General features: G+C 37.5%; 1 protein-coding gene across 1 annotated transcript in view; it reads left to right on the forward strand.

Annotated features, from left to right (window-relative positions):
- Window positions 1–25,210, forward strand: part of PLXNA2 (plexin A2) — a 483,155-nt gene that overhangs the window by 246,821 nt on the left and 211,124 nt on the right. Inside the window, exons 4-6 of the mRNA XM_063297455.1 lie at window positions 13,838–13,938; window positions 19,819–19,942; window positions 21,602–21,755. Of these exons, the coding sequence (XP_063153525.1) occupies window positions 13,838–13,938; window positions 19,819–19,942; window positions 21,602–21,755 (379 nt within the window). The remainder of the gene's footprint in view (window positions 1–13,837; window positions 13,939–19,818; window positions 19,943–21,601; window positions 21,756–25,210) is intronic.

Genomic DNA, 25,210 nt, shown 5'->3' on the forward strand with positions numbered 1-25,210 from the left:
ATAAATAATTTCCTCCCCACTATTATTTTAGTATTGAATTTGAAGAATTTAATAATTTCCTATATGTTGAGTCTGCTGTTTTGAATCTTCAGGTTTCTGTTGCCACTTTCCCTGGGAGCTGCCTGTTAGCATACTTTCACTTGTGTCAACTTCTTTCAGAAAGTTTCCATTAACTCATTAACTCCTACTTTTGCTGTCAAGTATCTAGGGGGTGCCATAATCTACTGCCTGAAACATGGAGGATCTCAAGCAGACTTTCTCAGAGTTCTGTTCTGAGCTTAAACAATCTTTCAAACAGATCTTTTTCAATTCCTGTCAAGCTATTTTGCAAGATATTTGGGACATTGTAGAAAATATCAGCTTTACAATGTGTCATCTGGCTGGGGATATCATGGAAGAAGTTGAGGAACTCAACAACAATAGAAATGTTTCTACTGATAGTGAGATCGAGGCTTTTGCTGATGATGACCAGATTGTGGAAGTGAAAGAATTAGTTGGACAGTTTGAATTGCAAATCATAAATCATAAATGGAATTGTTTTTCTGATGGAAAGTTATGGGAAAGAAGTTTTTTTTTTCCTACGGGAGGTTTTTTGCTGAGAAGTCGGAGTTTTTAAGGGGGGCAGTTGGGCTCTTTGATCTCTCCGAAAAATGCCTTGTGTTTATTGTGGAGATACGTGAATGCTTTGGTCATTTTGAAGTGGGGTAAGGATTTGAGAATGTTTATCTGGATTGCTTTTAAGGCTTGTTTAACTTCATACTCTTTTTTAATGATTTGGATTAAGATTAATAAGGTATAAACAATAAATGCTGGTTTTAGGTTTAATAGAATTAAGATTGTTATAATTGCAGTATTATTAATTATAAGAGCAGACAATTTATATGTTTAGTTTGATCTTTATTATAGTGGACAGAAATGTATAGAACAGTGGTATTTATTGCTAATGGAATGATTTATAGAAATAATGTGATTTTGGTCTGATGACGGATTGATTATGGAAATTGCTGTATATTCTTGCTTTTAAAAGTTGGAAGTCACCTCTTTATGTACTCTTTAATTTTTTTTTCCCCTTGTGTTTTCACACCTTTTTAGTTTTTCTTCTTTTTGTAGTTTTTTTTTCTTTTTTGTAGTTTTTATCTTTGCTTTAAATCTAATAAAATTCTTACACAAAAGAAAAAAAACATGGGATCCAGGGAGACCCTCTTCAGAAGGGGTCACACCTAACCTCCTTCAAAACTTGGCAATTTCTCTTCCCAATATGAGACATTGAGAACCTCCCAGATCCAGGTGGTCACACCTCCTCCTGCTATTCATTAAAGCCAGGATGGGCAAGGATCCAAGATATGGCAGTGGGCAGGGTAGATCACATTGTATCTCCTTCCTTGGTGTTCACAGGCCCAAAGAATTCCCAGATATCTCAGCAAGATGATATCTAGCTGCAGCTAAAGATTCTGCCCATAAGACGTCAACACTGGTGAATCTTACTAACTTCATTGGCAAAATCCAGTGTAAATTGGCCATAGAGGTTAGACAAGGATCCTCATACTAACTCCTCCTTAAAAACCCACCAATGCAATAAGAGGAAGAAATGAGAACGCTTTGACTCTTTTATTGTCACAGTGTAAGTCCAAACATGAGCATATACTGTACCCGTATATGCCAGCAAAAACTGGATTTGTTTTTTCTTTTCCTCCACTGGCAATCCAGATGTCATTTCTGGTGCTTCATTTCCTTAAGGGCTTCAATGAACCACAGTGCCAAACAGGATCAGCCCTCAGAAAGATGCTGTCCAGGAGCAAGCACATCCAGTGCTCAGCTTTCTTCCTGTTGCCAGTGCCTCACCAAGCACCAAACTAAGCCCTCCCCACAAAAGCAGGGAAGATCCCAAAGTGACTTTTGGAAACCAACTGGATCCTATATATGCTAGATTTTGTTTGCACACCTATTTTCTTTCTTTGATTTCAAAACTAAAGTAGATCAGTCTTAAGAATATATTGGATCCCCTCCTACTCAGAATACAACCTGTTTCTTAAATTTAACAACTTATCTTGATTAGGAATCCCATATTTTATAACAGGAACATGGGAACTTTCCTTACCCCAAGTCAAATGATTTGTCCATCAAACTCAGTGCTGTCTACTGGCAGCAATTCTTGTTTCCCAGTCCACTCTGGGGAAGCCAATAATTAAATTGTGGATTTTCAGTTTGCAAAGCAAAGCTCTGCTACTAAGCTGTGGACCTTTCCATTACCCTGGAAACATTGGTGAACATTCTGTCAGTGGGTTTTTGTCCCTCCCCCCTAATGAAGACAGGTTTGTCAAAAGATAAACTGTTTATATTTTATATTTTATAACTCTTGTTAGTGAGTCCTGAAGTCTGACACTTCAGTTTCCCAGTTTATAGTATGGAGTATTCCTTGATCCTCTATGTCAATGGAAATTCAAGTTGTTTCCCTATGACAAAATGCCTTTGACCAATTAAGACTTTTATCCCAGTTGTGATTTACAATGTATCTCACTTTTCCACTGAAATGAACACTTTAGATGGCTAATAAAAAAAACACAAGATAAAACTTTACATATAAAGTTAATGTTAAATTAAACTGTTAAAAGCCCAGAGTTAAAACATGTCTTTACCAATTTACTAAATGTTGAGAAAGTTGGGCCAAATTCAAAAGGAGTATGTTCCATAATCAAGAATCAACTCAAGAGAAGGCCTTCTCCACTTTGAACTCTGAACCTATACACTTCAACCTCTACCCTCAATGCAACCTCCATCATGTGATCCCTGAGAAAAAGTGTTCCTAAACAGAAAATAGCTTGCCTATGACCTTGACTCAAGACTTTATTTTTATAACTGAACTATTCTAATCTACTATGTATGGTATATAGGTGTCTCCAGAAGTTGTAGTTATTGAAAATGCAGTTAGAATGGGCTGTAATGATCACATGGGACCTGTGCTATGCTAGCTGCTGGGTTTCATATGTAGACATGTAGAAATGCTTCCCTGATTTTAGAGCTTCATTTATTTACATTGTGATTGCTTATGTTTATTCATAAGTTAAGATCTAGTGAGTCTAATTATTCCCAGATAAATTGGAATCAGATGATAGCTACTAATTGATTAATTGATTACATTTCTAGACCACCCAGTAGAAAAAAGCCAACTCAGTGGTTTACAAAATAGAGTTTTTCTTTTTTAAAGAAACTTAACAAAGTCTAATATCAAAACTTATAAATAAATAGGTCTAGAGAATAAAGTAAAATAAAATCATAATAAAATTCACAGGATGGAATCATTTTAATTTTAATTTCCATTTCTCTGTAAACCAGCCTGGGAATGTAACTGAAAGACAATATAACATATATCACATTAAGTAAATATATAAGTAATGGATATGGATGGTGGTAGCAGAAAAACAAATGATGTAAACATATTTTTAAAAGTGAAATAATGAGGGTAAAGCAATTCTCTTCACAAAAGGAAACACCAAAAATAGTGTGCAGAAATAGCAAAGGCAAATTAAAGCATGCAGTCATACCAGTTCCTGGCCAGTGTATGGCAAAAATTAAAATACATAAAAATAAAGTGAAGATATTAAGACAAAGTTATATCTATACTGGCAAAACAGAATACAAATTGTATTCCATTAGATTTTCCCCTCATTTCTGGAACTTGAGTGATATATAGATAAAGCAAGTATAGGGATAAAGCAATGCAATTTATAAATGAGCAGGACAGAAGCTCAAGTAACAAATTTAAGAAGTATACAAATTAAACCACTTAAATATTCAAATTCTAGATTAGTGACATTGGGGAAAAATCACAAGTGTTCCATAAATGCAATATGAAATGCAGGTATAAAGACAAACCCGCTGAGCTGAGACTCCAGTTGCAGATTTTGATGCACAAGTTGTACTTGGGCTTAAGGACCGTGACTAATTTAAACACGTTGTAAAAGGTTAATTGGGAAATTTAGAAGAGCAATGCAATGATGAAAGATATTACAAAGCCTGCATTTCAAGACCCCAGTTGTTTACAAGAGCTACATGCCGTAAAATATATCCATAGGTACCACTTAAAATTCCAGCAACACAGAAAATTTTGGTGGCACTGACTAAAGGAAATGAAAAAGAAATAAATGAAAAAAAATGAAGAAACAAACTAGAAGAATCTACAATGTAGGACAATTCAACAATTGGTTTGTAGGAAAGTCTGGCAAAGACTAGATAAGAATGAATTTGGAACCAGGAGATACAAATAGAGCAATTCGAAGAGAACGTGTTCAGATGCCTTTAGTAGAACAAATCTACAGTCAGTTAACAGGAACAGAACTATTTATAGTGTCTCAGGTCAGTACTGGATTTCCACAAATTCAGCTGAATGACAAAATTTTCAAATTCAGTACTTAAACCATCATTTGGCTTAATCTGAAGAAGCTGATGTTGCTGTCTGCTCCAAGATGTCTTTCTCACCAGACTCAAAAACAGAAGCTTAAACCATTTCAATCAATTATTTGCTTTTAATTATTAAATAAGTAATAAGAACTGCAATAAAATGTAGCACTGTTTAATGCTCCAGCCAGATAGGTACATCTTCCAGGGTACTGTACTCTCATTTCATCCCTGTACTTACTCTGTGCTGTTATGGAATTAATATAAGATAATAAGAGATTGGAATTCCTTTTGATACTTCCAGGTTTACTTCTAAAAATAAGATAGAATCAAGGTTCTGAAGACTTAAAGTAGGAAATACTGAATTTCATTCCTATGTGAAACAAACTTATCTAGCAACCAAATTATATAAAATAAGAATGTGGAAATATATTTATTGTCAAACATATATGTTCAGATAGAACACTTGGTACAGGTCATAATGCTGTTCTCAAACCTTCATAAATAAAAAGCTATGTTGCCTGTAAAATTACCAAAAAAAAAAAAGTTACAATTTCTCAGAATGCAGTGTAGACACCTGCAAAATGATGGAGTAACATATGACCCCAAGTTAATTTTTGAGTCAGGCTGATGAAGCAGCTGTCTGCAGGAGGAACAGATCTTCAGAGAAATAAAGAACTTGAACCATGATAGATGAAGCAACTAAGATTATAGGCTCACCTCCATCAGACACTGACAACTAGAGTTTCAACAGAGAATGATGGAATTGTTATATCTGAATGAGCCAGTGAGAAGTCATAGGAGCTTTTGAACACTGAAATATCTATGATAACAGAAGAAGAAAAAACGATCAACTACTAAATATAGTTATCTACTTTTTAACAGATCTGTAATGGCATTAGAAACAAAATGTTCAGTGAGTATCTGGAGGAATGGAGTTCTGGAAACATCAGTGGAGAACTTAAACCCAATGCGGCAGTCATTTCAGGAGTATTAAAAGCTGTACAGTTGAAGGAAACTGAGAAACTGCAACAGGTTTAGGATGCATCTGCCAGATGTTTGTCCAGGGTTTTGCATTGGGAGCATGTGACCTTCTGAGCCAATTTAAAGTGCTTGTTTTAATATATAAATTCCTTTACAGCTTGGGTCTTCCTGCCTAAAGGGTGCCTTATGTCGTCATGTCATTCATCAACTGAGGCTGTGCTCATCTTCTATGGATATATGATGAGTGCCACCTGAAAAGGAAACCCAGGTAGAAACAACTGAGGTCAGAGCCTTCTCAGCAATGGCACTGATTCTCTGAAATGCCATCCCCCCAGATGAATCTGACAGTTTTAAGAGAACCCTAAAACATACTTGTATAATCAAGCATTCCTCTCCTGATTTTGCACAAAAATTGCAGAATGGAATTCTGTCCCCAAATTATGCAGCTCAGTCTATATGAATTGCCCATTCAAACTCATCCAAGCTGAAATGCTGCACTCAGGCACTTATAAATATTCTGTACTCTTGCATGGTCGTGCAAAATAAGCATATAGTTTGCATAGTTAATAAATAAAGTGTGTTTTTTAGACCAGGATTCAAGAACCAGAATAAGGTAACCCTATTCTTGTATGTGTCTCAGCACATGCCTGACCTTGTCTGAGTTAAGAATTAAGCAGGGCTAGCTTTAGTTATTATTTCAATGGGAAACTACCAGGGAATCCCCAGAGATATAAGCTATAAAGACTATGAAGATGAAAACACCTCAGAAGAAGGCAGGGACAGACCAGTTCCATAATGCTGTCCAGAAAACTGCAAAGTTATTTATCTATTTATTTATTTATTTATTTGATTTTTATCCCACCTTTATTATTTTTTATAAATAACTCAAGGCGGCAAACATACCTAATACTCCTTCCTCCTCCTCCTTTCCCCACAACAACCCTGTGAGTTGGGTTGGGCTGAGAGACAGTGACTGCCCAAGGTCACCCAGCTGGCTTTCAGGCCTAAGACAGGACTAGAACTCTCAGTCTCCTGGTTTTTAGCCTAGCATCTTAACGACTAGACCAAACTACATGTATACCCCCAGGGGCTGAGCTTGATTTGGGGGCATCTTGACCTTTATTTTTGGATCCTTTATTTATTTATTTTTCAAATTCTGCCACCAGAAGAGATTTGTCATATTTGTCCTTGTTAGTTACTGCAACCTTCATTTACACCATCAGCCACAAATTTTGGCACAGATCAAACAAGAGCACTGTTTCCCCTACAAAAGGATTTAACACTATGTTTAACTCAACTGTGGCAGAGCAGCAGGACTCTTAGAATGTTATAGCTACACTTACTTACTTGTTCCAAAGGGACTTGAGTTGCATCTGACTCCATACCCTATTGATTTTACTCTCTTAACTCTTTTTTTTTTCTCCTCTCCCCTGGAAAAATCTGTTAAGTAGGGCCCAGGAAATAAGAGAAAGAAGGGCCTTATTGGTTTCAAATGTAGAGAGGAACTGAGTTCTCACTGTATCAAAAGTATTTGGCATGAAAGTAGCCTTTGTTCCAAGACACACTGATTCCTTTCAGCTTCTGACTCTCCAGCTGCTGGGAGCAGGACAGTGTTTTGACGGACTGAGCAAATGCAATGCAGTCAGTTGTTTTAATTCTCAGCCAGTTGCCGACATCACTCACAGGATTCAGAAAAAAAAATGGAGAAAAAAGAGACTGGATTCTTAACTTTAGTTTGCTCAGCATAAGAACTACATTTGGATGGAAGGTTGGAAAGTGAGCTGATTGCTGAGTGTAACACATACAGCAGGCAGCACTTATACATGTATGTGAACTGGAGCAAGAATCAGACATTTCTTCTCAAATCTACTGGAGCATGAAGCCCCTTTTGGGGTGTGGGAGAGGAGGAACATTTTTCCCTTCACTTTCATTTTAGCCCCAGGGAGATCCTTTCTCTTTTAGCTCTTCCTGCCCCCCCTTTTTTTATTATAGTTGTACATATAGTGCCAAAAGGAAACACACACAAATCTTGCTGTTTTAATGTAACCGTAATGTACATTCTCGCCTCCAGAACTTACTTTCTGCCTTGCAAGCTTCAGAGATTTTAACAAACTACCTACATTAGATTCTAGGGCAAACACATACTTAATAACTTAGCTCCCAGACTAGATCTCTTCGTATTTATCTCTGGGAACAGACTTGGCAATAGAAGCAATATAATTGCAATAATGAAAGTAAGATATTTAAAAAATCAAAGATCAGCAATGGAGAATTTATAATGGCTCCAATTTTTTCTTACAATCTGATGTGTTTGTGTAGCAAAATAGTTGTGTATAATTCCTCATTTATTATGCAGATACCTCACTTCAGAATTTGTGTTAAAGAGCAGGCATGTTGTTCTTTCCTTCAGCTTGCAAAATCAGAACTCGACTGCTTGTTTAGTGATATTGTCCAATTATTAACTAGTCTCTTTTCAGGATCAAACCCTGACATAACAAAGTATACAATATGAGAAAAACAATTGAGTATCAAGCAGGCCATGAAAGCATGAGGTAGATACATCTAGAGATGAAATAATTAGCTGGAAATTATGGGAATTATAATTCAATATATCTGGAAATGGACTTTGCAGAAGCAGGATACGAACAGTATTGACATATTTGACCTTTGGTGTGGGAGAAGACTCCTGAGAATACTATGGGCAAGCAAGAAAACAAACCAATGGATCATTGAACAAATCAACCCAGAGTTCTCACTCAAGGCACAAATGACCAGGCTCAAATTATCCTACTTCATAAACATTATGTGAAGACCTAGCTCAGTAGAGAAGGCTCTAATGCTCCGAAAGATAGAGAGAAAGAGAAGAAGACAACCACCAGCAGCAAAGTGGTGATTAGGGCACCATTGGAAGACTTGAAAGACCAGGGTTAGATCATCATGGAGAAAATATGTCTATATGGTTGCCAGGAGTTGAAAACAACTTGATGGCACATAAGCAAGCAAGCAAGCAAGCAAGCAGTACCTGGAAAACCCAGACTGAAGACGGTGGACCTAGATGGTATGGGATCCCAGAAGCAAATGAGATCAATACTTCCAAGTAAAGAGAGGAATTCTCATGTCATGGTGTACATTTATTTTAATTGCTAGATTAAGCAGGGGGAGGGGGAGGAAGTTTGCAACAGAAAAAAAGAAACCAGAATTGTTTCTATCCTGAGGCTTTTGCTAGCCAAATAGTAAAAACAGTATGTAGATTAGAACTCTCAAAGAATGTTTTCCCCACAAGTTTAACTCCACTCTGGAAAGATATGGTTTTATTGTATTTTTAACTAGTATTTGTTCCTGTTTTTACTGTAAACTGCCCAGAGATGCTCTGTGAGATGGGCAGTGACTAAATCTGAAATATAAATAAATAAATTTAAATAATATCTGTTCATATTTTCATTTTTCAGACATGTTCTCTACATTTTCTAGTCATTTTTGTCTAGACACCCATGACTTCCTAGTAAAATTGGCCAAAATACTGCATATTATGCTGGGTGGATGGTCGGATTTCTGAGTAGCAAACTGCATTCCTTGGTCTAATTTCAGAAGACTTCTGCAACAGATAGAGTAGGCTTCTGATAAGAGACAGCTGTCTGTTTCTCACAGCATGCTCCTTGAGGGAGAAAAACCTGGGTATCACAAAGAGGATGAGAAATGGGGAGGTCAGAAAGAAGGAAACACTGACAGAAAAGAATGGGTGACCTATCTACTGCTTGCTTGAGCTTTTCATACCAGGCAGGCCTCAACAGATTACTCCCTGATGGAAATGTGGCCCTTGACAGGGGAAAAAAAAGATGCCATCCCTGACATAATAACTGATATGCAACACCAGTCTGACAACACCCCTCCTACTCTCTTGGTTTCTTATGTCTGTGAATTTTTCTGTTTATAATTATTTTTAATGGATCTTGTCAACTTTGCAAAGGGAAATGGAAAAGCAGGACTCTGGTCTCCTACCTCCATTCCAAATGCATGGCTGAAATGGTTGCCCACATTGCCAGAGGCAGAAAAGAATATGGCATTCTCTGACAATATTCAGAAAGGCCTTCAAACAAAGTGAACTAGAACAATTTAGTCCAGCATCCTGTTTCCACAGTGACAGACTAGATGCCTATGGAAAGCCCACAAGGAGGACAGAAGATAAATAGCTGTCTCCCACTATTATTCAGCTTCTGGGATGCTCTTGTTAGGGAGGCATCCTTATCACTGAATAGCAATAAATGTGTATCAATTTACCCTCTTAATTAGACCATAAAATTATCTTTGGCTAAAAAAATGTGTTTTCCTGCCTGAAAATGTTCGGCAGAGACAACTATTTTGGCCATGATTCTACCCTGTCTGGTACATTTGGAAAAAAATCTGCCCTCATTAGGGGGAATCTGGCTGGGATATGACCACCAATGAAACTTCTTTTTCTCAGAAGGCTTGGAGATGAACACAATTCTTAATTATTCATGATCCTTCAGACAATATTTTTGTTGATGATGATGATAATAGATGATCGTACAAGCTCATCTGCTAAATAAAACTGAAGAATGTTCAATAAAAGCATAGTGAATTGCAAGATTTTACAGTAAGTTAAGTCTTTAACTTAAAGTGCTCATATTATATCAGATAGTGGCTTTTATATATTTTATATTATTTCTAGGCTACTTAATGTTTTGTTTTTTATTTTATGTGTTAATTAACTATGTTCTGCCTGTGAGTTTCAATTATTAGGCAGATTAAAAATACAATAAAGTATTACTATTATTACTACTATTATTGTTTTCCATCAGGTTCCTTCCATTAGTAGTTCCTTCAGGCATTGTTATTAACATTAATAATATGCTCCTGTGTGAATTTATTTAATTCCCTTTTAAAACCATGTCAGGTAATGGCCATCACTACATCTTGCAATAACTAATTTTATAATTTAGTTATAAGTCAATTAGCAATTTTATCATGTGTCTTCCTGCACCCCCAGTTGCAGTTTTATTGAACTTGAAAATCCCAACTAACTTCACATTACATATAAGTCATTTGAGCTTCTCATGCTTATGGTCCATTTTCATTGCATTTTTTCAAACTCTACAACATCCCTGTATGCTGGGAACTTTACCAATCTACTTTCTGAAATCATGGAGTGAGGTCTTATGAATGAGATGGTAGAGTATATTTTTCCTCCAGACGGTGTCAAATATCTTGTCATCTTTAGTCACACCCTCCTTCCTGATAATTCATGAGGTTGGACATTTGGTAGAAGAGCTTTTTAATCTGAAACTCAGCCAGGAGAAGTATTGCTTGAGGCACTAACAAACAGGTTCCCCTTGCATAAGCCAAGAATTGATCTTTGATGTGTTCAGCTTAGACTGCTGGGCCATCTGTCAATGCAGGCTGTACCTTGTTTTCTGGCCTTGCTAGATTACTCCATAATTGCTCAAAGTACCAACAGGCAGTAAGATGGCATCATTAATTTGTAACTGATCAGTTTTTGCTACCCATTTTCATCCCCTTCATTTTAACTTCCCTTTCTATTACATTTGCCAGCTCCCATGTTAATATTCCTTACTGCCGAGAAACACCATGCCACGTAACAGCTTTAAATCTGTGGATTGCTCTGAAACTGCCCTGCTTTTAGAGTTACTAATAGGCCAAGTATCCATAGGCAATTATATGTAAGTTTCTCATGATGTATGTCACCTGTGAAGCCAAGGGAGTCATCTGGATATGTATATTTACTGCAAGAGGGAATTCTGCTTTTATTTTGAAAGTTCAGCTATCACCCTGCACAAGTTTACCACATGTTTATAAGTAGCACTGTGGGATGTAACAAATAAAATGTCATGTACTTCTACAGAGTCTATTATTGTTCATCTGTGTACTGATATGAATTTGAACTGCCTCCTAATATATTCCATTCTCTCTGGAGTTTTTGTCTTGGTTTTGCTGTTCCATAATCCTGCATTCAGCTAATAGGATGGTGTTAAAATAGGATCTTGTTAACTTCAGCAATGTGAATATTGCTTCATATCTGGATATGAATGTCCAAGGGTTAAACTCTTTTAATAAATGGAGAATCTCATGGGGTTTAGGAGTTCTGACATTCTCTTAACACTGGTTCACACTGTGGCTTTCAACAAATTGTTTAATCCTCTGCCATTATAGAGTATTGCAGATTGGAAATATCCTGTTAAATTGATATACAATTGAAAGATAATATATTGGCTGTCACTCTTGAGCCTTGTTTCAATACTGCATTCTGCTGTTAATTCTTAGGAAACAATAGAATTTTCTTAAACAAAATTTGCTTAATACAAACTTGATGGTTCTACTTACATATTTCATGTAGGAACTATTTCTTATACAGAATAAGACTTTGGCATTGTTGCCACTGCTCAGCATTTCCCTCTTGCCATTACCAGTCTCCTTTGGAGGAAAGATAAAGGAGAACTTTCAACTGCATCTCCAAGACTGTTTTGTATGTGTGCCAAACTGCTATAGCTCTTTGAAATGCAACAAGAGAAGTGTTAGCAGTGAAGGATGAGGAGTCCTTGGTGCTCTCTGAGCCTTGTTGTTTTCTTGCAGATGTTTCATTGCCAGACTAGGCAACATCTTCAATGCAAAGAGGGAGTGGGCCTCGCTCTCAGTTTATATACTGTGGCTTGCCCTGCTTGTGTTGGTTGGGGTGTTGTTCTCTCCTTGGGAGTTCTTTGATTGAGCTGTTGTTTGCTGCTTGGTTGATTGAGTTGGTAGTTCCTTGATTAGGGTGTATTGTGCTGTTTGATGGTTCATCTGGTGTTAATCCTAGTGTTGATTTTTGCATATCTGGATGTTGATTGCTAGCAAGGCAGTGTACTGGTCTTTTGGCTTTTCTGTTGTCTCTTTTGAATGGTATGTAAATGTTGTTTACCTCTATGTGTCTGTTGATGGCTGCTTTGTCTGAGTGCCAGGCTTCCAGGAATTCTCTGGCATTTTTGGATTTGGCTTGGTTTAGGATGCTCACAGTTTCCCAGTTGAAACTATGGTTGAGTCTGTCCATGTGTTGAGAGATTAAGGAGTTCTCATTGTGTCTTCTGACTGCTAGTTGGTGTTTGTGGATGCGCTCTGCTAGTCTTCTGCCTGCCCTACATAGTGGCTGTTACAGTATTTGCATTGAAGGATGAGTTAGGAGGAATTTGTTCATTTAAAGAAGTTTTTAACCAGTGATTTTGCATTGTATTCATGTTTGGTCTTGATTTTTCCATTGTATTATTGAATTTTTGTTCTGTTTCTTGAATTGTTGATTTTGCCTTATTCTAATTTGCTTTTCGGTTTTATAGCATTTTTAAAAATATGAGTAATATTTAAGCTTGATTTATTTTGGGTCACTTTTGACACAAATCACTATTGAAAAGTATATATACAAAACAAGTTAAAGAAAGAAATCATTATTTATTGTATGACTGACACAGACTTCATGGGGTTTCATTGTGATTATCTGGGTTTTAACACTCTTACATAGCATCTTGTATGATTTCGCTAATTGGGGGAAATTGTCAGCATGTTCGAGGGACAGAGTTGATCCTGTTATAATTTGCTATAGCCTGGAATATTTTGTGATAATTAATCAGAAATAATTTGTTAACTGAATATAAGTTTCATTTCAGCTCAGCAGCTCACCAGAGCTCCATTGACCAAGCATATTGTTTAAAGGATGCTAATATTTTTGAAAAAAATCCTAATGATATGTAGAATGATATGAGAATGAATTAAGTAAATTGGCTAATGCAGTTCATACTGGGTTACAGCAGACACCTGTTCTCCATAGTTAGCACATTGGGGCATGTTCTTTCTCCTGACAACCATTCCTCTCAATAATCCATTCCACTTTATTTACAGTTAAGGGACACTTCAGCACCTCTTTTAATTGTGTTTAAGGTTAAATATAATGTCCTTCTAATAGGTATGTGAAACACAGTTTGAATGTTGTTTCAAATATTAGCTACTGTAGCTTCATACATTGTGCTAAACTTCACACAATGTGTGAATGTAGCCAGTAGTTAAAGTGACATTCTGGTTAAGCAGAGGTATCAATATATTCCTTATCAAAGAATTGCATTTAGGTGGTGGCATTGTCTCCAAAGAGTAAAGGAGATATATGGAGAATGCATAATTCATTTCCAAAGCTGGCTTCTGAATAGATAACCACACTTAACAAGGAGTCATTGTTATATCTTATTTACCTTTCTGTGTGTCATTTTTCCTGTCATTTCAGTGAAAGCAGAGGGAGACAGGGCAAATTATTTATCTATCTAATGCTATGACTCTTACATTAACATTGATGACTCATTTTATATCAAATTTAGCAGTGTTAGGCTTGCTTTCTTGAGTTACTACAGAAACAATATAAGTACAATTGCCTTAGATGTTTGCTTTGTTCTTTGTCTCTCTCTAGGTGTCCCAGATCCCTGTTGAATCCTGTGAACAGTATACAACCTGTGGAGAATGTCTGAGTTCAGGAGACCCGCACTGTGGCTGGTGTGCTCTGCATCACACGTAAGTTCAGCATCAACAAAAGATGGTTATTGTATGATCAACCATACACCTCTTAACTCATTCCACATGCATCCCATGTTATTATTTAATAAAACCCTTACAATTCCTGTAGGGATTTCTAAACTGTATGTATCATTGAACTTCAGCAAATGTCTGTCTTGTAAAGGAAACATAAATACAATTAAGATAATAAAGATAAAACAACTGATTTCAGGAATGGAACCTAGAATATACCAATCATTTAATCAACAGAATTATAACACTATTTTAAAAGAATCTGTGAGCAGAATTAGTGTAATACTGTTTGTAGTGAGACAGGAATTGTGACACATCATTTAGCCTACTAAATAAAGGGGTGGTGGGAGATCTCCAACTCTTAATTAAATTACAAAGATATGTATTTTTACCACAAAGTAAAGGTATTTATGAGGGATTTTATTTTAACATATTCAAGAAGCAACCACAATCTCTAGCAAAGACAATTCATCTCAGGCTGAATTTGTAATGGCAACTGCCTTTTCCATACTATGTTTTCTTCTCCTGTCTGTTCTTTTTCACAAAGCAAGCTAATGCACACCTGCCAAGAGACTTTCCTGGCATCAGTCACTCACTTCTTTTCAGCTGTAACTTAATAGAATCACCGCTTAAATACCCCTTAGAATTTCAGAAAAGCTAGATACTTCAACCCTTGAAAAGCAATGAAATTGCCCCAACTTGCTAACCTAAGTGATCTCTCCTGAACTTGAAGATGTCTGTTAAGACAAAGGAACAAGGTTTTCTAGGCAACGTCTTAAGGGGATCTGAGGAAGCTGTGCCCCTGAATTATTGAAGTGGTTAGTCTCCTCCTCCTCCTCCTTTTTGCCTTAACAACGGCCATGCTTGGTTAAGCAGAAGAGATCTCCAAAATCTAAGAGGGAGAGGCCAGGAGTCCACTTACAGAAAAGAGAGAGGATTTGTCTATTTGTTTATTTTAAAAATCCTTTTAGGCCCCCTGACAACACTATTAAATGTAGAGACAAAGTGGACCAACACAACAGCAGTTGGCAAAAGGGCTGTGCAACAGGTGTTGAAAGAGGAAATAGTGGAGGAAGGCTCCACTGCAATATCTTGATTGGATCAAAACCCCACATGCAGCAGGTTTAGTTCAATGCCACACTGTGCCATGAGGTGTTTCATTACCAGGGGTTATTACCATCTCCTTAGAAAAGAAAAGAAAAGAAAAGATGCCACTTTTTATCACCACCCTGTACTCAAAATGAAACTGTGTCAGAGGTGCTCACATAGCATCTTTCAGCAGCCTCTTAAAGCAGCTGTGTCTCTTCTGGGGATCCCACTGCAGCTGCAGGAGGAAGCTGTGCAACCCCAGGAAAAGACACATTCAGTTTAAGCAGTTGCCATAAGATGGACGCATTATATACAAATTGTCCAACACCTAGAGGGCCAACGTATGATGTAAATCTTTGCCTTAATATTTAAATATTTGATAGCATTAATACTTAAAAGGGAGGACGGTTCCTCATTTTCTTCTGTTTATTTTCATCTGGCAGTGGCCAGCACCCATGAGAAGGCTGCTAAAGAATCTCCTTCATCCCATGATTGCTCTAGCATGCTGGAGCTCCTCCATATGCTGCCGTTTTGCTAGCATTGTCTCCAGGTCTATTTATTTCTGTTGGGGCTGTTGCCATAAATACTATGATGAAAAAAAGAAGAGCCACTGCAGCAAGTCAATGAGATAAAGGCTCCACTCAAGAACTCACAGTTTAGAGCAATCTCACAGATTCACTTAAAGCGCAATAATTCTTTTCCTTGGCAGCATTCATATTTTGGTCTGTTATTCAAGTCGGGGAGGAGAGGAAATAGCGGTATCATTTGCCAGGTATTTCTGGGGCTGTTTGCAAAGGAAAAATGGTTGGTGCCTCCCCTCCTCCCTCCAATCATCAAATGCTATTCCTAAGTCAGAAGCAAATGGGTTTTTAGTAATAAAGACTCCAGTTTTTGTGATCTGTTCTTGTCGCCTCATCTGGAGGAAGTTTGTCACAGGAAGATTAAGATTCTTTGTTGAGCAGTCAGCATGTCTGCTAATGTAGATGTTTCATCTAAGGCTGAATCTAGCTGTCCCAAATGGAAGAGAGTACGGTGGAAGTGGTTTTTGCAGTGTGCATCCTTTCCATTAAATGTGTGCTCAGCAGTAGGTGAAAAACAAAATCTCAGCACATCAATTATACAAACAATTGTTTCTAGAAAAATGTGCTAAGCGCTACCATGCAGCCTTCTCCAATTTGGTGCCCTCCAGATATTTTGGACACCCACTTCCATGAGTTGTGTTAGCCAGTGTTTATGGGAGGAGGTCCAACATACCTGAAGGGTACTAGGTTAGGGAAGATAGTTCACGCAGCATTCAGTGTCTATCCAGAACTGCAGCATAGTCAATACAGATTTCGAGGCAAGATAAGGACCCAGAGGACTGCTAGGCACCATGTTCCTGCAATACACTACAGAAAAGTAATTTATCAAATGGGAAGAAGGCAGCCCCACCTTTGCCAGTGCTTTTTATTCATTCAGTGCTAGCATTCTTAAGTAATGGTTGCTTGAAACCCTGAGAAATTCCAGGAAAAATGTTACGTTAGTATTTTTATGTGCACTTTTAAATTATATTGTTAATCATAGAATTCTGTGACTGTAATGTTGGAAGGAAACTGAAAATCATGTCATACAGCCTTTTCCCCTACTACTAGCTGATTGGTCAGTAACACTGAGCATATGTAAGTGGCTTAGAGTAGCTAAGAATAGACATAAACAAGATTTGTGTACCAAGTATGCTTGCAGGATTTTAAGGCACACCCAAATAACTAAAATGAGCCAATCCAAATAGCAAAGAACACACTTAACTAATGGGATAAACAATGACTTGAATGATATGCATAATAGCAAAGCCCATCCTTTAAGCACTCTGTGGAAGGAAAGACTGGAGGCTGCTGATGTGAGTTTTCCTTCCTTGTGTTCCCTGGGACTTTGCGAGAGCAAAGGACCACACCTGTTCTGCAGGGAGATAAAAAAGAAATGCTGAAGGCACAGAGTATGGGTGTCAGTGGAAGAGAGAAAGGGGAGTGTGTTGGAGAGCTAAAGCAGCGTTTGTATGTGGAGGAAGTGAGACCAAAACAGTTGGTGGAATAAGCAAAGAGTCTTGGAGGCTACTGCAGCTGAGAAAGGGGTAGCAAAACCTTGGGAGCCTTCCAAAGATGCAGACCAGCTACAGCCAGCCACAAGCATTTGTTTTTTCCTTCCTACAAAGGACTGAGGACCAGAGAAGCAACTCAGTAACTGGGCTACTTCAAACTTCAGCAGTACCTACTGAAGTATAAGGGTTGAAAGGTAGAGGATCGTACAGGGCCAAGTGTAGAATAAAAGCACATTAAGTCCAGAGGAAAAGGAAAGAATTCCCAGTCCTTACAGTTGAGGGCTAGGGAAAGAACTATTGGAATACTGCTTTATTGCTGGAACAAGTGGGCAGTTAAAAAAACAGGAAAAAGGGAAACTTATTAGTTTGTAAAGTATTGTCACTTTTTACTTATAGGTATGAGATTGTCATTTATAAATATATCATTAGGCACAGTTGTGTATATTAGGTTTAACAAAGTTTTATTTGTTTTATGTTTGTTTGTTATATGCCTATTATGTAATAAACCAACATTGTGTAAATATCAAAGGAAAGCATTCAGCCTCTTGGTCTGTGGTTTGTACCATAACTTAAATGGAACCCTCCCACCACCCACTTTCCAATTTTTTACTTAGCTTTCCTTTTTTAGAACAATATCATCCATCACCTAATGTTGTCTTTAGTTCTGGATCTTCTAGTCAAGCCTCATTGTATACATTACTATACATCATGCTGCAGTATCAGAGACAGAGCAAACTCCATAGTGCTGGGTGGTAGCACTTCTTCTAGCAGTTTCTCAGAGTTGTCTCTTGGTGTGCTCAGTGACCTCTTAACCTCTCATAATGAAGGAAATAGAAAGATGAAAGGATTAGCCTTTTCTCTATATTTTTCTTCAACTTGATAGATCTTGAAGAGTTTCAGTCCTCTCAGGTCTTTCTGCAATGAAATGACCTTGGTGATGAGCCAGGTGTCCAATGCATGCCAGCTGCAGTGCACATAATTCAGCTTGTGACATGTAATGGCTTCTACTCAGGAGGTGGTGGGGGAAAAGATTGCACCTGGGTGATTCAGGCATGAATTTAATGCCTTCAATGTGGAGGGAAGGAATCCAGGCTTCAGAACCCTTCACCTTTATACGAAGGAGATTAATTAACCACAGATTTGCTTTTTAATTAAAGGATAGATAGTGCAGTGTTACTGCTTTCCTTTTTTTTTTTTTTTACGTGTCACTAGTGGATCAAATGCTTAGGAAAGATGATTGGCTACTGGTAGGCACAGAACCCAATGGTGTCTATTCAGTTTACATGACTGAGAACTTGTTTTCAAGCAATTAACATACAAAGTCTGCAGAGTGTGGTAATGGTCCACTTTTAGGCTTCAACATAGATAATCTTTCAAAATGTGATTATCTCCCTGGAAACTCTGTTCCCAGCTAAGGGTGCCAAAGTCTTTAGAGAATAACTGCTTGGAATCTGAAAGCCTTAAAATTCACTTGTTTCCCTTCCCCCTGTTCTCTGTACTGAAAATAGTTACAATTAATGTACCAGATCTGGACACAATTTCATATAGAGAAGTTTATATACTAAACAATTGAATTTCCCTCCACTACAGTAACATTTTTGCATGTGGGCCCACATGTGTTTTCTATTTGTTTATTTATTTTGGTGAAGTCCCCCAATGGCAGATTACTTCTGTGATGATATCATTGGATTGATTGAGCCCACAATTTGCAACCCTTTCTTTTCTTTTGAAGAGAAGAGGAAAGGATAACAGAGAGATGAGACTGAAGACAACCTATCCTATCCTATTTGTTTTTCTAGTTTGTGTTCTCTAGATGTTTGCTATTGTTTCAGCAGTATGATCTTTGGAGGAATTGCAAAAAGGTGGCTGAAAGTGGGATGTGGCCACCAGACATAGGTTGCCTACTCCTGCCCTACAACCTCAACGAAGTTTGAACCTGAATCTCTCTATTTGAGCCTGGAGTGGGGCTACTTTATTTCCATAGTATAGTTAGAGAAACAAGCAAGCCATCTACTTTCTGGTAGTGAGGGTCTTTAACGAAGTCAGCATATTCTAGCAGAAAGATCTACCCATGCATGAGACATTGCATGTTCAGTGTAAAAACAGCTATTACTTTGATGTACAGTTCCCTCAACAAGCACACCTTGATTAAAACTCTATAGAAACAATTGGAGCAAATAAAACAGCTTCACTGACTGTATAGCCACCTATACTGGCCACCCCTGTTTTCTTTATTCTAATGCCCTGCTCTTGGGTTTTCCATAGCTGGGCCATTTCTGCTTTATTTGATAGCACTTTCCCTTGTTTGAGACTAAGGCCAGGTGTGACTAATCCATTTAACATTGTGAAAGTATCTAAAATAACATGTGGTGAGTACATGACTACATAAAATGTAATCATGTACTACAGTGGAAGGCATTGTAAATAAGACATTGCTGAGAAGCCTCGTATTATAGCTAAATACACTCTGCCATCTCTCGTATCCTCTACTCACAAAAATGAGATAAATCCCTAGAAGAGATGTAGGCAAACATTCAGAGTATATCATAAAATGCTGGTAGAGGATCAGTTGTTCCATAAATGTGATCATTTTCCTAGTATCACATGTTAACAGTTACTATTGGAAGGAGATAATTAGGCTATACAAATAACTTTGGATGTACCCATTATATATTTACATTATCCTATGCACTTCGTTTCAGATGTTCACGGAGGGACAAATGCGAGCGAGCCAATGAACCTTTCCGGTTTGCAGCCAGCATCAACCAGTGCATGAGTATCATTGTTCAACCTAGCAGCATCCCAGTTTCTGAGCATAGCCTTCCGGTAGGTAGCCAAGGCAGGTAATTGCTTGCTTCTTATGCTCATCATCTGGGTTATTAAGAGAATTTAATCTCCTTTAGTCTTGGATAGTACCACTAAAAGAATTTTACCTATCATTTCCTGCTTCAGCTCTGTATAGGTAGTCATCACTTAACATCTGCCATGTTTAGGGACCATTCAAAGTTATGATGACACTGAAAAACTTTACAACTGGTCCTCACACTTACGACCATTGTAGCGTTCCCCACAGTCATATAATTGAAATTTGGGCACTTTACAACTGGCAGGCGTCACAGGGTCCCACAGTCACATGACCACCATTTGCGCACTTCACAGCCAGCTTCCAACAAGCAAAGTCAATGGAGAAGTCATCAATTGCAAGTCACGGTCATGTGAGGTCCTGCTTAACAACTGCAGGTGAGTCACTTAATGACTGCAGCAGAACTGACATTGTAAGTGTGGCATGGTCACCTGATGTTTCGCTTAACAACCTCTTCACTTAGCGACAAAGTTGCCCATCCCAGTTGTGGTTGTTAAGGGAGGACTATCTGTAATACAGATTGAAACAGTTAATTTCATTCCATGTCTCAAATCCCTGAGTGATTTTATTCACATCATTGTGAATTTGGGCTTTAAGAAATCTAATTTTGGTGCATTTCTCTTTGTGTGTAAGTTTTTTAAAAAACAATTTCCTGTTGTTTTTTTCCAAATGCAATATGGTATGCACATATTGAAAGTATTTTCTTCTAATGAAATGGAAATATTCTATTTCTTTTCCTCATTTGTACATTCTGAAATACATTTTTTTAAAAAAACAAACTTTGTTTGAGGAATTCTAAAAAGAGCAAAATTTGAACACAAATGCATTCTGGTTTTCATCTACAGTATGTTTGAGAGTGTAAATTGGGGAAGACCAAATAACTCTTGAAACAAGCAATTTTCTCTTCTATTTGACAATTACATTGTTTTTTCAGAGGCAAGACCTATTCCATAGCCATTTCGTAGAAAAACAGTTTGAATTATTCCATGTTAACTTTCAGCTGGAAATACAATGCTTTGAGGTGACCACTAATAACCCAATGCTGATTAGCTTTTTGCACACCATTGTGAATGGGTTTGGGGGCTTTCATTTTGGGGTGTAAACAGCCAAGTCATGCCAAGTTCTGTATAACACATTCTGTATATGCTAATGAGGTAAATGGACACAAATGATGGGGAAATGTTAATTATGCAATTGTGGACATAAATTACATGAATTCAGATTTAATGGATGCCCCTTCTCCCGATTGGTCTGTTATATCAAGCCTTTACTGTATACTGATTGGAGAAGTTGGGAGAATAGACCTCAAAGAAATATCTGACAGATCAACCTCCATTTTATTTTTTTTTAAAGTTCTAATTTCAAATGGCACATGCAAGAGGTTTTCCTAGTTGAAAGCGGGGAAGTCTGCAGTCTTATTAAAAGCCTTGTACTTCCATGCTATGATAGAAATGCCACCTCAGCTTCTACCTACTGGTATTAGGTCAGTGAAGCAACTGCAGCTGCAATATAATGATTTTAAGAAATCTTAAAACATTTTGCTGTGGTTTTCTTGCAGGATAGAAAGAAATATGCATATTGCCTTCTACTTTATGCCTCTTCTTTTCATTATTTTTTCATAGCTCAGCTTGCTGGTGAATGATGCTCCTGACTTGTCAACTGGCATAATATGTGTATTTGGAAATCTCACTGAAGTGGAAGGCCAGGTTCTGGGGAACCAAATTATATGTATTTCCCCAGCCTCTAAGGATGTCCCTGCCATACCTGTGGACCAGGGTGAGCTGGCTTCTCTTTGGTAAAACTTGTAGTACTTACAGCAAGAGTTTTTGGTATAAAGAACCAGGAGATGGGTAGCTGATGGTCTGCATTATGGGACTGATTTAGGTTTATTTTGTTGCTGACTTCTCCAACACTGGCCTACTGTCTACTCTCAGGCACTATAGAGTGGCACCCATTAACTTGTGGAACACTTGCCAAAAATGTTACTATTACAATCAGACTTGCAAGATTCTATTCTTATAGCCAATCTCAGTAAAAATAGTTTTAGCCTTCCTGTAGAGCTAATTTCCTGGTCTGGTCTGCCTAATGGGGTTGACATCAGCTTTGTATGTCTGATTGTACTATATCTCCTCCTCCTTTTTCTAGTTCAGTGAATTAGGGAGGCATCTGCCTGAGTTGCTTTCAAATACTATCTCATAGTTCTGGACTTAAAAAGTTTCAGCCCCTTTTGCATAGATAACCGTTCCTGAATATCTCCACCAAGGTAATCTTCCTTACATTATTTGTAAAAAGTCTAAGAATCCATATATTTTAGAGATTAATAGTTTTACTGTAACATATATTGTCACAAACTATATTTATTTAAATGTGGTACTCTCCAGATGTGTCATGATTGCTTATTCTCGAATTTCAGAGATATTGGCCATGCTGGTTGGGAACTGCCCAGAGTTGTTTTCAAGATGGTCGGTGGAAAAATACAATAAATAAATATTTTTTTAGAGCTGTAGTATAACAGCTCTGAAAGGCTCTAGATTATTTAATTATTTCATTACATTTATTATAGCCACCCACTCCAACAATCTGGGTGGCCTACAAAACCTAATACTAATTAAAACAATTAAAGGATACATTAAACAAAACAGCCTGGACTAAAAACAGCCTAAAGCAGACTGAAATGAGGGGAAAGTAAACTAGAGCTTCACTGTTCAGTACATGAGGTACAGTATCTGAATTGGCAATATATGTATTTAGAGGGAACAAAAAGTTCATGAAATGCAATGAGCAAAAGTATCTCCCTCACATTTCTACTCAGAGCCAAGATCTATGTAACAAATGAGCAAACTATTCACACCAGATTTAATGTTATTTTTCTAGCTGTGCATTGAACAGAATTGAATTGAAACTGGATTTAGTAGCTTTACCTTGAAATCTTTCTTCGTACCATTTCCACTGAAATGTGATGTCACCAAACCAGCAGCATAGTGCCGTGGGAGACTGAAATATTTTCCCACTGTTTTGGGAATGTTGACTCTTTTATGCCACATTTATATCTTTTTAGCTACTTGCATAGAAAGAAACTATTTTGTATAATGTAAACTGGACTAGGGCACTTAGTTTTCAAGCAGTGCCAGATATCACAGTAGAGGAAGATTAAGACTCAATAAAGGAATGGTTGATGTTAGGATCTGTAACAGTGCTGTCTAAATAGATGTGGCAGTTTGTTAGTGGGCCTAATCCTGAATATCTAGTGCTCTGCTGATGCTGATAAATAGTTGGTTTCAGCCACAGGGCTGTCTACAAGCAATTGTATTTCCATCTAAGTCCTGTAACAATATAATATGAATGTTGATGGTAAACTTTTATGTTTGTGTTATAGCAATGTTTTGCTCACTTTAATTTCCAGGAGAGTACCATTCTAAAACTGTCCAGATGCTTTGTTTTAGGAATTCCTTTCATAAAAAGTTAGTTGATACTTATCACTTGATTTTGGTTAGTGGACAGAGCTTTAATCCCAAAAGAAGGCAGGAAAAATGCCATCTACAAAAAAGTCTTCTGTATAGTAGGTGTAATCTGCTTCTAGCAGATTGTACACACCCCACACATTTAAAAGTCAGTCTTCAAGCCATCTGCTATCTAAGCTTACTTATCATTAGGGGTCTTAGTCTTGTTATTTGAGGCGGGCAAGGAACAAGGTAATGTGGGTGTTGCTCATGCTCCGAAGTATGACTCAGTCCCCATGCGTGGGTGAAGGTTTCTATTTTTTGGATTCCTTCTTTGTTAATGTAATTGCTATCAAGTTTTCTCTCATACCATTACCAAACAGCTAATTGTTTGAAATTTGTTTTCTCATTGTGTCATTTACAAGTAGCCATCATTTCCTGCAATGAAAGTATTTAATGAATGTGCACGGAAATTCATGAAAGATCTGGCCAGTGCTGTAGAGCAGAAATGCCAGTAAATGGCTAGAAGGAAGTGAATGCAATTCATGGCAGTCATGGCTATGTGCCATTTTACCTGGAGGAAGGATAGCAAAAATCAGCAATTCGCATACAATATCATGATGCAAATGATCTTTTTGTCTATTTCAGAAGATGTGGTTATTGGCAGGTGCTGCCTACCATGCTGCCAGCCAATTTCCATCAATCTTCCTTCACTGGCACTGGATGGCATTACAATAACTGCTTCTGATTTGAACAGAACCCAGCAGAGAAAGTATAAATTCATGTTGTAATTTAATTAATGGGTGTATTTCCTGTCTCTTTCAGTCTTTTTCCAGTTTTTCAAGGACTGTTTCAAAGACATCAAGGTTAAGTCTCCCCCAGTTTTTCAAAGTCATTATCTCCTTTATTAATGATTTTGGACTTTCAAAGGAATAGATTCCTATAATATTGTAGCAGCCACTGTGAATACCTTTCTTTGTGTCCCTGACATAGGTATATGCTATTTGCATGGAATATTCAAGATTTTACCTATCAATTTTAGGGCATCTCTGTAAAAATTCTAGCAGTACCATATATTTTCATATGCTTGGGCAACATGAAAACTCTTGGGCTATGGAAGCCCTAGCAACTCCCTGGCTTATTTCACACAAGAAGCACAGTCCTAAATTGGAATTAACACAACACAGTTGCTGTGTTCATAACACACTATGCCCAAGCAAATAATCTTAAAATAGATTAACATGATTAACTATTTTTCACAATGTTAAGAGAACAGCTGTGTTTCCCATAATAACTGATCCACAAAATACCCAATTAACTTTAGACTATTATGTGAACCTAGCTGCACTGTCTGCATTAGCCTCCCAGAAACCAGATTAACAGTGGCATGGGAAACGCAGCATGCATTTATTTTCTAGTGCTGCTCACATAACCCTATGGCATCAGAGGCAAGACAGCTGCTTTGGCACTCACCTTGAAAGAGTAATGGGAGTACAAGCCTTAAAGTTACTAAGAAAACATAGGAGGATATGTGGCCTTGTTGGTTTATAAGCTCCAGTTTTTTGAGGGTTTAGAGTTAAAAAGTTGGGATGACTTTAAAAAACCATAGCTGAAGCATTGGAAGGGTGTAACCCAGTGAGTCTCTTGAAACAGTAGACAGGTTGCCACAGATTGTTCCAATAAAGCAGATTGGCCTAACATAGAGCATATAGTGCATTAATTTGATATAGCCTTGTTTCAAGAAAAATGCAATCTCACCAAATATGTAGGAAAGAACACTTTTGAAAGATC

Source organism: Candoia aspera, chromosome 3, assembly GCF_035149785.1.
Source record: "Candoia aspera isolate rCanAsp1 chromosome 3, rCanAsp1.hap2, whole genome shotgun sequence".
Taxonomy (NCBI): domain Eukaryota; kingdom Metazoa; phylum Chordata; class Lepidosauria; order Squamata; family Boidae; genus Candoia; species Candoia aspera.